The sequence below is a fragment of the Scleropages formosus genome, chromosome 9, assembly GCF_900964775.1.
Source record: "Scleropages formosus chromosome 9, fSclFor1.1, whole genome shotgun sequence".
Classification (NCBI taxonomy): Eukaryota; Metazoa; Chordata; class Actinopteri; order Osteoglossiformes; family Osteoglossidae; genus Scleropages; species Scleropages formosus.
Genome location: NC_041814.1, coordinates 2,923,184 through 2,939,619, shown reverse-complemented (window position 1 = coordinate 2,939,619; position 16,436 = coordinate 2,923,184). Strand labels below are relative to the sequence as shown.

At 42.4% G+C, this 16,436-nt stretch overlaps 1 protein-coding gene across 2 annotated transcripts in view; it reads left to right on the top strand.

The window, feature by feature from the left end:
* Positions 1-1,316: 1,316 nt before the first annotated feature.
* The window catches only part of ell (elongation factor RNA polymerase II), a 35,131-nt gene continuing 20,011 nt past the window's right edge, over positions 1,317-16,436 (top strand). For both annotated transcript variants that reach the window (XM_018728288.2, XM_018728287.2), the window contains exon 1: positions 1,317-1,580. In XM_018728288.2, the coding sequence (XP_018583804.1) occupies positions 1,446-1,580 (135 nt within the window). In that variant the 5' untranslated portion in view covers positions 1,317-1,445. The remainder of the gene's footprint in view (positions 1,581-16,436) is intronic.

Here is a 16,436-nt window from a genome sequence, read left to right as displayed (position 1 = left end):
GTGAGCTCCAGATCTGTGGCGAGTCAAAGATCTGCTCTAAAAAAGACTCCCAGAGCTTTTTGGCTCTTCAGGAGGAGGCCTCCGATGTAGGATTTCAAAGGGGGTGCAGATGAAAATTATCTGGAAAGCAAACTGAAGTGCCCCAAGTTTAAGTTATTAACTTCATCCAAGTTTGATGAAGGTTCCAGAGGATTTGGGTGATATAGGAGGAAGATGGGCAGAACACAAAGCCCAGCTTGACTAGGGTCAAGGAGTACATTTGAAGAAGAAATAAAAACAAGGGCAAATGTTTGTGAGAGGCTCCTCGGAGAAATGCGACGGAAACACGATCATTATCCTTCAAAGTAACTGGTCCTGAAGAGGAGCCATTCAAGCTTCTGAATATGGAATAACTATAGATGCTTGTGTGGAGGGAAATAAAACAACCATCGGCGGGTCTGAACATTGACAGCAAGTACAGGGAAGAGGGAGGGTCTCTTCTTAAGAAGTTGCACATGGTGGCAAGGACAGTACATTTCAAAAACATGGTAATCTGTCTTCCAAAAAAGACAGTAATGTGTGCGAGAGGAACAACTTGCAAAGACCAAAAATAGTCTCGGTGGGGCTACAGAAACATTGGAGAGACACCAGTCTTGCTTCACCGGTGAGGGGCACACGTCTTATTTACGCCACGTTTACACCTACGAACATATTCGTCATAAGAACATACTGAGTGACTACTCAGTTAAGCATTTAACATTTTTTATTTTACATTTTTGAAAAATACTCAAGGAAGAAACGGCTAGAGAGAATATGATAAACTAGGAATGTCAATGAGAACAAATTTAAGAAGTCCTGACACAGACAATTATTGCTATTTTAACCACACACGCAGGCTGCCTTACGCGACTCTTCCGACATAACGGAGCGGACTGTGACAGCGCGCGCGCACTCGCTGCGAGAGGGCCGTCATATGGATCCTGTCAGACGCTGACGCCTCGCTGACGCAAGTCACCGGCCTCATGTTTTCCCCCTTCCTACGCACTTTCCCAGAGGCCGGAGGTGAAATAATACGGGAGGAGCTTTCTCGTATTTCAGCCCCCGTTATTAATAATTAGTGACACCGGCCCCATCCTACCCGAGCGCGACTACGAAAGCGAAAATAAATGACGCGCGGCCTCGCTATCGCAAGGAACGCAGCGTGACATCCGACCCGAGCACGAGCCTTCGCGCGCGCGCACACGCGCGCGCACGCAACCGTGGAAGCCGCACTCGCATATTCATGAGGTGGGCGCGGCGACACGGCGCCGCTTGACGATTAATAGATATTTCGGCCGCGTTTACGTGCCCAAGCCACGCCCACGTCGTCATGCGTGCACCTTAAGACTTATGAATATTCACTCAAGTCCGAGGGGAGTTCTGCGCTTACGACGGGGACGCGCGAGCGTTGTGGAAATGGTAGCAAGATGGCGGCCCTGAAGGAGGAGCAGTGCTACGGACTGTCCTGTGGAAGAGTGAGCAATGGCAGCAACGTGTCCGTCTTTCACGTTAAGCTGACTGACAGCGCCTTAAAAGCTTTCGAGAGCTACCAGGGCAGTAAGGTAAGAAGGTGGTTCGCGCGTCAGCTTAGCCGTTACACTTGTAGACCGCCGCGGGGTCGGCTGTCTGAGTCGGTGGCGACGCTTCGCTTCGGCTCGGTTCGGCTCGGCTATGCTCCTCGGCATCTCGCCAGCTGTCTGTGTCCGTGCGCTGTTCAGTGGTGGACGGCGGTCTTTAAAAGTGGCGGTAGTTGCTCGCCCGACGCTTGGCTCCCGCGCTGGATTGAGCCCGAGCAGTCATCATCATCATGTGAGGAGCAGAGCGGAGCTGACAAACCTCCAGAGAAGGGCGACGAACTGCGGCGGCGCGGCTCAGCTGAGCTCGGCTCGTTAGCTGCGGGCTCCGGCGGAGCTCCACTCACTGTGCCTTTTTTCCGCTGTCTCGGCGCGGAAACGTGGCAGGAGGCGAGCGCGCTGGAAGTGTCTGCTCGTTAGGTTACTCCAACTCCAATCATGAGTGGTCACGAACTAGTAGTTCACCAGCAGCAGCCAGCAGCAAGTCTGTCCGTTAGCTCGTCCGGCTCGGGCGAGTTTGAGTTAAAAAAAAAGCCCTGGAGAAGAAATAAAACTAAACTTTGTTTAAAAAAAAAAATAAAAATTCGCTAAGCAGAAAGACACTCATATTTATTGCCTACGGAGCCGTGCGCTTTTTAGGTACACAGCCCGGTTCACTTTTTCCAACCATGGGTTCAACGGGTAAAAGTGGCTAACTAGCCGGCTAACTCGTACTTCCCCCCCCTCCTCCTCTCCACTGAACTTCTCGAAAAAATGGTCCGTGCTGCGCTCGGCCCTTCCATGTGGGCGCCTGGCGATATCCATAGATATACGTGATACACATCTCGATATGTTATCATAAATTATAACTTTTTAATGTATCATCTAAGCCGTGCTGCGCGTGCCAGACAAAAAGCAACAAGTTGCGGAGTCGGATATGTTGTATTGAAGGTACTTTTCTGCCCGCCCGCCCGGCGGTGCCTCCACCAGCGCGGCCTCTGTCTCACCTACGTGGACTACGTGTAGCGGGAGCTCTTGCGCTGCTCATATTCTGGCTTTTGCTTCAAGTTCTCGTTTTCTTTTTTTTTTTTTTTTTTTTTTTTTTTTTTTTTTTTTTTTTTTTTTTTTGGTTCACCCCTAGCTTACATTTCCGTATCAGTTACACGCAACACGACTTTTTACTTCAGGCCTTCATCTTAACTTTGGCCCTTGCTCAGTTTTTAGTCTGGTCTTTACTCTTCCACGTCAACATTTGTCTCCCTCTTAATGTTTTTTTTTTCTCTTCTCTTTTTGGTATTTACTGATTATTTTTGAGTTTTGACACCTCAAGGCTTCGCTGTGTATTCCTACGAGTTGTAGAATTCAACACCCAGGCCGAAGCGATGGAGGTCTGTTAAAATAATGAAATCAACTTTGTTGGACTTTAAGAATGAACGTAAGAGCCACGGAATGGGGATTGTGCTGCCAAGAGCTTCTCCTACATGGCAAATTTGTAGGAGGCTGCATTTCTTCGTGGAGACCTGCTAAATGGATTTGTATGCATTGCCAGTCTTTTTTTTTTTTTTTTTTTTTAAAGAAAAAAAAAAAAACAGGACCGCAATGGGGAATGCAAAGCAGCAGAAAATTGGCTGATCTGTGGCGGTGCAGAGCCGGAAATGTATTGCATATTTGTTGGATTTGTCAAACATGTCAAGAAAATTCAGAATAACACAAGTGTCGTACACGTGGGATCCGTTTCTCCCTCTCAGGGTTTGTCCCTGTGATATAAATAGTGTTCCTCACTCGGGTCTCCAGAGAGCCATATAAAGGACAATTACACTAATAACTAAACTCTTCTCTTACGTGTGGAATGTAACATTTATGTCCCGAATCTCTGCTTATGTGTAATAAAGAAGTCCTCCTAAAAGTGATCCTGTCCCCCTGGGTCGTGCGCATCTGTCTACCGCACCTGTATATAGTTCACAATGAAGTGAAAGATCACAGATGGTTTCTTAGCAAACTGTAGGCCCAGCTGCAGGTGATCACAGCTCTAAGTTGCCCATGAAAGCTATTCTGAGGCTCATTTTGAAATTTGATTTGCAGCGAGAATTTCCGTTGTGAGAGCTGGACCTGGGAGCGTGGCCACAGGCAGCTTCTGCTGTGAGCTGAGAGGCTCAGCTGCACAGTGCATGTTTGGAAAGGATTTGCAAAGCACCATGGGACGGTAGTCTTCTCTGCTTAGTTGGCTCTAAATCCAGTAGTAACTTCATCCTAAAATGTCTTGCACCTGGTAACCTTCAGAAAGGTGGCTTGAAGTGGTTTGCATTTTGAGAATATTTATGAAAAGTATGAATTGCTCACAGCCAACATTTTAATTTCACAGAACATAAGTTCTAAGATTTCAAGAGAGTGAATGGTATCCTTTATTCGGTAAGAGGAAAAGACATGCTGTGTCAATGAAATCTTTAAAGTATTGCTTACTCACTACCTTAAGAGGTTCTCAGCACTGGTGGAACTGCAAGATTGACATTTGACTCTACCAGCCTTCTAAACTTAGACCCCTGCAGTAGCTGTGGTTGGTTAGCAGGTTTAAATGGAATAAATGGTCTACTTTTCTGGGTATCTGTCTCTTTTTGGGGGGAATCATTTGTACAACAGAATACCTATGTATTCTGTACATTATAAGTATGACTTAGTTTATATGTATTATGGCCATCAATTGACAAAATGGACATGGTCTTTATGCAATTTTTAATGTACTTTTATTCACTTGCCATTTTGCAGTGGACCACACAGCATGAGGCTCAGTACAAAGTTTGTAAATGACAGATCTCCTTGAGATGTAAAACCTGATATAAAAAAAAAAAAAAAACACTTGGTTGCATCAATTGAAGTGTGAAACAAACTGCATGCTTGTGAGCGGTGGAGTGGGGTTTGGGTCTTGGATGTGAGATCATTTTTTTCCCTGCCCCAGCTCAACGTATAGGTGGAAAAATTCAGACGCCTTATGATCTCGTCTCCGATTTGTTATGGCCATGCAAAACCTAGAATCCCCAGGCTTATAGTGAAGCACACAGTTGGATTGTTTGCTGTAATGTGTGCTACATGAGTGTCATTGCATTTGTGTATTTTCTGCTCTGGTTGACAGTAAATGAGATCAAAAATACCATGACTAATTGAATTGAAGAACATTTTGACAGTGTTCTTCCTCTCCTATTTGTGTTTATGCAAGTTATTGAATGTTTAATTTGTTAATTTGGGCATGTATGTTTGTCAGCAACACTAACAAGGAGTTCAGTGTTCTAGTATTGAATTGTGTTCTTTATACATGGCAAGTGTTGTAAATAAATTTTGTACAGTTTTTTTTTTTTTTTTTCCCCCCCCCCCCCCCCCCCCCCCCCTCTCTCCTGTCTTGCCCCTGCAGTGGAAAGCTTTTGGAGCGTGTTATGAACCAAAGCAATGATATTCACACACACTAGCTGAAAGCACTTGTCCCGAGCGGGGTCGCAGTGAACCGGAGCCTAACTTGGCAACATGGGGCGCAAAGCAGGAGGGGGAGGGGACACACCCAGGACAGGATGCCAGTCCGTCGCAAGGCACCCGAAGCAGGACTCGAACCCCAGACCCGCCAAAGAGTGGGACCTGGCCAAACCCCCTGCGCCACCACACCCCCCGCAATGATATTCACTCACTTTATTACAATATTTTTAGTACTGCAATCAGTTTACTTAAACCTTTTATTTGCATTGTTTCCATAAGTTGACTCCTTGGCTCTTAGTTTATAGAAACACTCAGTTAAGTAACCTGACACTCCGTCAATAAGGGACAGAGCACATTCTGGGTTTTTTTCAGCCTAGCTTTTAGGGTTTCCACTCTTCCTCCCCATTCCTTTCCCTTGTTTCTGAAGAGCCATTAAGAGATGGGTCACATAAGTCACTGTTTTATTCATTTATAATCAACTGCATTGAATGGTAACAAACCGTCACTCAGCAGTTTTTCCATAATCTAACAACTTTTTAGGTGTAATACACGTCGCGTGTACACGAGTAACTCATATCCCAGTCAAAAGTTTGGTTTGAAGTGGGTCATACAGAAACTTCATATGTAATCCAAAGTTATTTGTTGGTTCTCAGATTTTAATGTTGAATTAATGCATTACACAATTCAGAAAGTTTAATGAAATATGTTAAAAATGCTCTGTCAGTTTTGTTAAATGTTAGTTGAAGAAAACTGCACCTTCATGGTGAAAAGATTTCTGATGCATTTATATTCTTTTCCTTAAGCAGATGATTTAATCAGGTGCTTTGTAATTGTTCTTGTCTCTTGAATAATTAAAATGCCTACCAAGCTTTGATGAACCTAAACTGTATAAAGTATTTTTCTGCTTTAATTCCACATATTAATAGGACATTTTTAATGTGCATTTAATTTCATTTTCCCCCTAACAAACAGTTCTGGATTATTGCTTCTGATTTGTTTTGAGTTGTGTATTGCATTCAGAATTCCCAATTCAGGTCTGAGCTAAAACACACGAGTACAGCCTACAAGGGCCAAGGTTTGCCTGGTGTAAAAGGTCTCTGTTATGTGTCTCAAACTTCATATGTTAGTTGCCAGACCACATTGTCTGACAGGGTTACCACTATTCATTAAGTTTTGTAAGCAGCTGCAGAATGTGATTCCTTGTAGCAAGAATTTTATTTAGGGTTAATGTTTTCATATAAATTTATATTTTCTTAAATTTGTGACTGTGGTGTGTAAATGGATGTTGTATCAAACCCTGAAATTTCACTAAAATGTGGGTAAAGGAGTGCCTGTGGTTGGCTGCAGGAAGGAAAATTACTTTACCATACAGTCAGAGCCTTGGCTTTATGAATATTGCATTGATTAATATTGACAGTTTTTAATACATTGTTCAACTATATTTTCTGTGCTGCTGCTGCTTGTTACATTTGAGAAAGAGTGCAGGTAAAGTTTAGAAATGGAGGGAGATCTGGATCACTGAGCCCACAGCAAACAGAACTTTGGGAAAATGTGCATTGGGGATTTAATCAACGATGTAACTAAACCAACCAAAACATGTTTGAGTTGTGGAGATAAATTCTGGCTAGCCTGAATTAATGCTATTCCAAACAGTAAAACAAGTTGTGTAGACATTTAGAACCCGTAGCAATGAGCAGGATGGATGCTTCAGCCTGTGCTGATTTCTGGAGTCCAGTGAGAACACCTTTCCTAACCTTGCAGTGTCCTGACTCACCTTTGGTTTAAATGTCTCTTGTCTCTGAAAGGCCATGTATTCAGCTGGGCTGGAGAAATGGCAACGTGACTAATGTTGGGAAAACTGCTTGCATGGGTTTGGTTGAGACCCAGGTAGGAAGATGGCTGCGGAAACCTGCAGATGTTTCTTGAGGTTGCTTTATTCCGCAGGTTTGGCTTTGCTTTCCTCAAAGAATAGGTTGTTTTCCTGGTTCATCACCCCAGTTTTTAACTATGATTCACCACAAAGGTGATGTGTATGTCATCAGAGTTTCCTCACAGCTGTAGTGGAGAGCTGCAATGTTGGGTTTTCATGGGTCAGACTCCACAAACTTGGTCAGTAGGCTGTCAGACTTTGAGGGTGCAATGAAAAGGACTCATGCACTTTAAACTAAACACAATCCATTTAACCTGGAGCTGGCCACTGGGGTGCATGCCTCACGTTGTGGAGGTGTTTAATAGTATGGAATATGTTGGTATACATTAGAAGCGATGGGATGGACCTGTTTATAGATTTATTTATTTTTTCTTAAACTTTGGGGTGGACCTGATTTTGTTTACCACATTAATAATGTACGCTTACAGCCCAGATTAGGAACTGTAATCATGTTTATTTAAAACTCATGCTGCTAAATTTCCTGAGGAGGTGTGGTTTAATTTATGTTTTTGCCCTTGGTAGCAGCTGATCAGAATTGATGAGGATCTGTCTAGTTTGACCGGGAATGTGATTTCTCAAAGGATTGTGCAACTTTTCAGCTGAGCTTCTAGACTTTTGGGCCATATATTCTGGTATATTGCTGTTGAATTCCTTAACGTTTCAGGGGTTCTGAGGTAAATCCATTTGAAATAAAGAAATAGCAAAGAAGTTTTTTGGTTGAATCAGAATGAACCAGATTGTTGATTCATTAGCTAACTCAAAGTAAAAAATATGTCCAGTGGTGGTATTGCCTTGTTTTTTCAGCATTTTTCTTTTTCCCCTAAAGCAAGTGTTGAAATTACTTATACTGATTACACAGTACATGGTTTCTTAATCCATTTGAATACTTAAGTCACAGCTGGTGGTTGGTTTGGGGGTTTTTTTTTGGGGGGGGGTGCAGTGAAATGTTTTTAAATCCTGGTTCTCCTGCCAGGTCTGGAAGCCAGCAGACATTTTGTAAGATTTAAAGTTTTTACATGTTGTTGGTACATTGTTGGTGTGAGGGGAGACCACGATGGTTCTCTTCACTGTCTCTTTACCAAGTAATATGACACTTCTGAAATTGCTTGAGTCTATCTGCTGACCCACAAATGTGAACATTACATATGGTTGAAAGTGAAGGCAACAGTGGAGCTGTTAAAGGTCCTACTCTGACATTGCCTTGGATGATCAGTCTGTCATGTGAGGACCCTGCAAGTTCACCCTTTTTCCTGCAGCAGGGTAAATGTGCTTCAAATTGACAGTGTTAGCTCTACTCAGTCTAATAAGGCCACTTAGATTAGTTAGTGCTAATGGCACATGTGTTCTGTTTGGAGATTGGTGAGCCTGGGTGGTTAACCTTTGTCTGTGCCAGCCAGGCTCCTCATCCTACAGGGGAAAGCCCATTTTGCAAGCTGCTTTTGAAGGAGCCACCTTCTGCCTTTTTGGGACTACAGATCAGTCAATTGGTCTGAATATTACCTTTAGCCGGTAACCATAAGCATCATCTTTTGAACAGTGTGAACCATACTGACCACTTAAGTGTTTCCTGAAGGTTCATCTCATCAAGTCATTCTTCCATCAGGCACCACAATAAATGAGAAATTTTGGGTTTCATGAGCAAAAATTATCTTGTGTGCCTTATTGAGAGGTTTAGCACACTTTTGGGCTTTCCATTCTCTATTTCAACAAGATGACTTGAGATCAAATGTTTCAGCAGAGCATGAATGTGCATTTGAGATCCTTTAAAGTTGGGTTGATGACCATGTAAAAAATGTAATTTGCCCCTAAGAATCACGGCTCTAAGTTGAGTCATGGCCCTAGCAGAACTAGTCATCTTCAATTCCTAACATTTCTGCCATTTTATCCCCTTCTGAAAGGAAAGGAACTTTCCTAAAATGGAATGGTGAGACATTTTTGAAAGCACTGTTTGTGATTTGCATTGTTTAAACACAATCGGTTTTGAATATGCTCTTAGGTATAGTCATGCCACACAGTGCCATCTCCTCAACTTGATGTGTGTGGGTACGATCTTTTGCAGTCAGAACGTTCCGTTCTGGCTGGAAAGATGTCTTGAGATGCTGTTTCACGTTCCTTTGCACCAGTGTGACTTCCACAGGCCAGTAGATGAGCTTTGTGTCCACATATTGAAATTGAGAGGTTTCGTATTCTAGCTCTCAAAATATTCTGTGGAGTAGTTCTCAAGAAGCATTTTCCTTTAAAACCAAACATTGTGTGCTTTTCTATGTTTGATAATCTTTCAACCTTCGTTAATGTTTAGCACTGTATTATAATGTACTTCACTTTCTGTGTATTTCTGTGATTCTTTGAATGTGTAATTACAATTTACGCACTTTTTAAACACGATGTATAAATATGGTTTGCGTGCATTTTTCATTTATGTAACCAGACTTCCCCATTTCTGTGAAAGGAAAGATAGCTGTGCTAGATGTCAATGAACTGATATGACGTGAGATCTCCCCCATCTAGTTTCTTACAGCAGTAGGGACCTTGGTATTTTTTGCATACAGCTATATATCAGCAGAGATTATTTAATTAGAAATTGGTGGTATGGTACAGAAAGTGCCTTTTTTGTTGTCACAAATAAGGATTGCAGAGCACGCAACTGCCTTTAAAAGTAGATCTTTTTAAGGGAGCGGATTATATGCGCTTCATAATTTGGACAGTATTTTGCCTTTGTGGCTTCAATTTAAACCAGAATTCACCTAGAAACTGATTGTTTGTAGTGTTGATTGGTCTATGTGTTGTGGAGCAGAAGCTTCCGGTATCACTGGGCGAAGGAAAGCCCAGAGTTATTCTTGGCTTTTCTTCAAGATGTGAGGGTTTTATTACATTCCTGAACCTGTACAACCAACTTTACCAGATAGAATATGGGGAGTGCAAAAACTTTACTGTATCGAGCTCTAAAATGAAGTTCACACATTTAATTTATAATTACAATTAAAAGGTTTGATTTTATTTACACATGCGTACACCCATAAATTCCAGTGTGCTGTTGGAAATACTTTGGAGGCTAGAAATATTAATTTGCAAAAGTTAGATATCTGCGTCATACCTGATAATTGCTTAAAATGCTGCCCTGAAGCATGAGATATCACCTCTTTTTATTGAGTCCCAAGAGAACTGGGTCTGAGTTTGAGAAGTGCCCTCTTTGCCACTGGGTTGGTGCAGTTTTCTTTTGCAGATGTTGGCCTTCGATTAGCTGCCACTAGCACGTTTTGAAGGGCACAGTGCTTGTGGAGTACAAGCCTCTTGTTTTGGTCTGGTATGCAAAGAAGGTGGTTTGAACTTCACTTGAATTTTCTTAAAAATAGCAGTCTTCCCTGAAATGTGACATTGAGGTAAACGCCTTCTTTGTTTTTGTAACGCTTGGCATCTTTCGAGCTTCATTTCAGAATACCTAATCTAGTGGAGGAACAAGATTGGTACTTGTTTCTAAGTTAGTTTCCTATTCAGTAACAAGTACTGTCTATCAGGGCTATCTTTAAGCCTGAGCCCAGAAGCTGTCCCATCACCATATCTCAGGTTACACTGTGCTGCACAATGTCGAGATGCTACCCCTGGGGTAAAATGGCACGGTGTGCACCTCCTTAGAAAGGGGGTTGATGCACCAGGTCACATCTCAGCGTACAAACATGATCCCAAATCCCATGCATTCTCACATGTCCAGCCACGGCTGGCCACCTCCAGATGAAAGGGGGACACAGAAATGGAATTCGGCCCTTCCCCCATGTGTGGGATGATGCATCTGACGGCTCCTTCCCCATTCAGAGGCTGCCAGATGACATTCTCTGCCCAGACTAGCTCTGTGCAGCCCCACTCACTGTAGAAGGAAATTGAGTGAAACGAAAGTGCTTTCAAAGTGTCCACTGTGGGAAGAGGTTCTATCTGGTCACCTCAGACCTGTGCTCAAGCAGGGTTCTAGGGTGCTCCATCCTGGTCCTCTCTAATACAGGCCGCAACTGGCCATGCTCCTTTTTTTTTTTTTACTTTATTTGATAAAAGTTGAAATAATGTTTGTTAATCCTGCAATACTTGAACTGAAATTTGATAGATGAAAAGGATGTGTAACATGGCCTTTCAGGTGTAAGGTGGGTTGCAGTTGGAAGATCCCAGTTTACAATGACACAGCTATAGATGTGGCTAGCTGATGACTTACAATGTTAGGGTCATACACTAAGGTAAGCTGTTTCAGAGGAAAAGATCAGCTAAATGGTGAGGTGGGGGGAGAAAAGTTAATGGGGAGGAAAGATGTTAAAATGCTTTTTTTAAAAATGTATGTACACTTACTGTATAGATTGACTACTTTCCCCGACCTCGACCACTTGCTGCATGTCAGTATTGTCCTCTATGTGGTGATCAATTGCTCAGATGTCCCCCTTTTGTCTAACATGGTTAATGTTGAGTTAGTATGCAGTGTTACTCTTGTGCTGTGAATCCTGTGTGGCCTGAACCCCAGTACTGTACACGGTCTGAGTTGTACCTGGAAACTGAGTGTCACGGAAGACTTCAGGCTGCTGCTTGCATTATGTATGGCTCATGTGGTAATGAAATTCTCTACCTTATTGCCTTCAGTTTTGGGAGTAGTTTACTGTCATAGGGGTCTGATCAACAACTACTTATTCAAGGTGGAAGTGGAGCATTTGATTGATGTCCTAGTGGTAAAACAGCCTTGATTCCCCCCCCCCCCCCCCCCCGATTGTGGAATAGTTAGGCAGCCATGTAAGGTGGCTTCTGCAATTTTTTGTTACCCCCCCCCTTTCTCCACCATTTTGGGAATTTTTTTTTTTTTTTTTTTTTTAAAACTTTGCAAATGTTCCTGGATTTTACACCGGCCATTTTGGATCTTGTGAAGTTGTGACTTTCACAAAATTATATGGAATGAAATGTGATGGATGTTAAAAAGAAATCGGTGTGAAATAAGTCAGCGAACATAAGCTTACAAAACTGATGTGAATTTGCTGAAATGCCCCATTTGGTCCCTGGTGTACATCAAATAGCTTGAAATTTTGGAGGGAAAGTGCATGGTAGTGCACTAGCACAGTACTATAAAAGTAATCAAAGTTCAGCCTTTTTGTCCATTTGCGTAGTTCCTGAAGTTACTACTTGCAACTATTTTTGCTTTCATGAATTTCAGAAAGCCAAGAATTTTTTTTCCCCTGTGAATTATTTGCTCATTAGTTTTTCTTTTTCTTTCTGCATTTTGTATTTGAATGTAAAATCCCTGAGACATGTTGGTATTTAATCTGCATTTGTTAAATAAAACAAATTTGCTTACTGAAAGCAGTGACAGTTATTTTAATGGGGAAATGTGAGATCTCAATCTTCAGCATAAAGGAAATCAGGACATTCTTACAGCCCTTCATGCACAATTTAATGTTTTAGGTTATTTGCCCAGATATTCTGAATGAATACTTAGCTGTGGTAGGTTGATGCACTTAAGTATTGTGTTGTACTTTCTGTATGTGCCAGCCTGTTTCTTCAGTTAATTCTAAAGGCTGTAACCAAATTATCAAACATTTTTGCTTGCTGCAGTGTGTTTCTTTTGATTTGAATCAAGTCTTGGCCTCTCTAACAAGTATTCAGTAAGCATCACTGAAACATCTAGTTTTCGCTGTATGTTGACAGCTCTTTGACAGAGGAGGACAAGTTTTGTGCAGACTGGTTCAGGGGAGTCGGGATTGAATAGTTAAGCCCAGCTATTCCTGTCTATTCTTTTGCAGGACTTTAATCCATGTGCAAGTGTAGTGGCTATAAAGAGGAGCATAGAGGAGAAAAGTTCAGGTTGGATTCACTTTTGAGTTATTTTTAGTGATATATCATTGTGTTAAACGGTCTGTGTACTTCATGGTAATCTGTGATACATATCTAACGTGGCTTATTTAAAAAAGAAAGGTCTTTATTAATCAATGCATTTATAGTTTGTACCATTACATAACATTTCTCTGTTTTGGAAGAACATACTGTACGTCACTGTAGTATGTTGTTCGACAACCCATTACATCAGGCTGAAGCGTATTTTGTTCTTAGGACTATCAGTCTAAGGTGGACAGCTAAAAATACCTCTCATGTTGTGTGTTCCTCCGCTTGGGCCAATTGCGGCCTCCCTTGACTTGACAAATGACCATGTGCCGTGCACAGCATGTGACACACCATGGTTCCTGGAGCGGGTCGTGGGCCATGCTGTGTCCTCAGGTTAGCCCCCGTAGAACGTTCTGGGCTCCAAGCCCACAGAATAGTGACATGTCAGCAGCCCTTTGAAATGAACGGGCTTAGGGTTGCAGTCTGTCAGTGGGGGGTTGAGGGACAGTGGAGGTTAAACTCAGTGCCCCAGTGTGCGTAGGGGGGAGGAACGGTTGGGGTCGCAGCCTCTTGTGTTCTTTCCTCTGGCCAGGCTAGCAAAACTGTTCCAGCTAAGATTGTTTCCTCATTGTTGCAATTGTTGTTCACCTTGTTCATGTGTGAACGGTGTCATTGTTGAACTGACCTTTGCAGTGAACATACGTTGTATTTGCACCTGTACCCCAGTAAGGACCTGGGAGGGAAATTGGGGGGGAGGGACTCCTGGTAAATCAGGAATATTCTGTTTCTGGATGTCCTGTACCATGGCATACGTAAGGTCACAAACTGAATGACCCACAAATCTCTAAGATTAAATCAACTAATAAAATATTGTTAGAGCTGTGCGACACGGTGTGTCGGGTAGTGCTGCCACCTCACAGCTTCTACGGTGTACTTTCTGACATGAGACTCCAGTCTTTGTGGAGTTTGTATATTCACTTGTTTACAAATAAGAGGGAAGATGGGTAGCCCAGGAGGGTTAAACGCGCCCACGCTTGCACGCCCTTAATAGCCAATCACTTAACGTGGGTTTCCTCCAGTTTTTCCTGTTTTCTTCCATAGTCCAAATGCATTTGTTTCAGGTGAACTGGTGAATTTGTGTGTAGGACTATGATGGACGGGTCTCCTATCCAAGGTGGGTCTTGCTTTGCTTGCTGTGCGTCTGGGATAGGCTCCTGGCTACCACTACCCTGTAATGGGCAAATGGTTACTAATGATGGGAAAATGGATACTGCTTAAGCTTGGAGGCACATCAGCATTAGTGGTTTGTGGTGTTGGTGTGTGGTTTGTAGTAATCTCAAACTGGAAAGCAAAAGGACCAAACTCCCACTGCAGTTTTTATAAATCAGAATGAGCTCTTAGTTGAGTACTGTGTTCTCATGGTTGCTGCTTGCTGAACATTCATTCACATTCATTTTGGTGTCAAACATTTAGTAGGATCCCTCTTATAGCCAATTATCTATGAATTGTGCAGCTTCCTCAGTGGGCAGAGTAAGAACTATTGTGTTGTCGTCTTTAGCATTTGTGAAATGGGATGATGGGGTCATGGGCTAGGTTAACTCATGCTGTTTATCAGGTTGTCTGTTATACGCATGTACTTCGCTAGCAATACTTTTTACAACATTGATTATAAAAATATGATTGAAAGTTTCTTTTATATTAGGCTATTTTTTGTCGAGAGAAGCCTGGATGTCAAAACTTTGCATAACACAGTGTAGGCATGTTTCTCATTAACTTCAGTAATCCATTCTTTGCTGTTTGGAGGGAGAACTGTGTCAGTTGTGCACCTGTCATTGCAACCATAGAGGATTCTAACAATGGAATTGATTAGCCCAAATCTTTACTTTTGTTACCTGTGTAAATACTTGGACTGGCATTTGTATTTCTCACATGCCATTGTGCACATCTTTTATTTTGAGGGATGTGAGTGACATTGCTGTCACTTGCTGGTGTTGATGCCATGAGCATCATGGCACAGCAGCCATGGCTAATACAGAGAGGGGAATTTGCACTTGGTTTCCAGCAGAATTAGCTGCTGTCTGTGCTTATTAATGTACATTGCATTATTGCCAATAATGATTTAATAGAGTGAGACTTGCACTTATTGCATTTCATCTATTCATACAGCTGGGTGTTGTGAAGCATTATTAACTGTATTACCAAATTTAAGGGTACTGCAGCAGAGCTTTTCCGGAGATGTGGATAAGCTGTCTTGAGGATACAGTTAACTACTGCACAATCTGCATAGTTTGCAAAGTATATTCTTAAACAAAGGCTCTCCTGATCCATGATCATGCACCTTTTACATGTCAAGGAGAGGCAAATGGCCAGCTCACAGACCCATCCTATTAATACATGCTAAGACGTGCTGTTTATAGATCACGCCAAAACAGATCTCCCTGGGAATGTCTGTTAGTCAGGACATGGTGACATGAAACATGGAATTTAATTTCAAATTTTTTTCTTTTTTGCACTCGAGCACATTTGGGATATTATGGCAGAATTTGTATTTTTAAAACATTTCCTTCACAAACACAAAGATTTTATTCCTGTTAAACTTTTTTTAGGGCTGGTGTGGTGAAAATAAGTGAAAATGTTTTATATAACTAGATGTTCATAAGATGTTCTAGGCATGATTTAAAAACATGAAAAATTGTACCTTCAGTTCCTTGCCTGTGCTGCAAGACCTGTCAGGGAGAGAATGCATGATCTGTTTTCATTGTTACAAGACCTTTATACGGTAGCACACAGTGGGGTCTATGACCTCTTAGTTGAGCTAGAGACTGACTGGTGTGCATGTCACTGACTGGTGTCCATGGAAGCTGTCTCTTACCTTCATAACTCCTGGCCATGTATGCACTATGGTTTTTCTTTGGATCAGTATCTAGTGTTTGAGGAAGGATTGTGCTCATTGAGTCTGATTCTCAGACCTCTGGATGACAGGATATGTACTATGGTTGGCAATTTTGCTACTCAAAATACCCCAGGCTTTAGGTGAGGAAGTGTCTGACTGCAAAGCCTATTGCAGAAGCCCACTGCCTCGTGGACCCCCTTTCAGGGCAAATGCATCACGTGATGCTCCCAAGACCTTGTTCTCTTGGAAGCTTATTCTTGTTGGGTTCTTGCATCTGTTTCCCCACGTGCGCAAGTCCAAGAATGCAGTGACTGCTCAGGAGGATTATTTTGATCATCTCTGCTTCTCGTTGCCCATTGGTCTCTGCTGCATGTGCAGAATGTGCATCGCTGCAGGTTTCAGCATGGCATCCTGCTCTTTGGGTAGTGCAGTTTCGGCAGCTTCCGTGTTGGACTGCTCACGACTGGTTTCTAACCTTGCCCTGTATTTCGTGTATCCTGCATGAGCAGTTCTCCTGTCACACCGAGCACACGCTCCTGCTCATAACTTTTAACCATGATATGTTGCCTGCTCCTTGCTAGCCTGAAATGTGATATTAAGAAAATGTGTAGTCCATGCTTATTCCAAATGTCTGAACTTCAGTCATCTCCCCCCCCCCCTTTTTTTTCTTAAAAATGTGATGGTAAACATCTAAGAGCCTAGGTCTCATCAGAATCTTTATGGCTTGGTGGTATTATTGAAT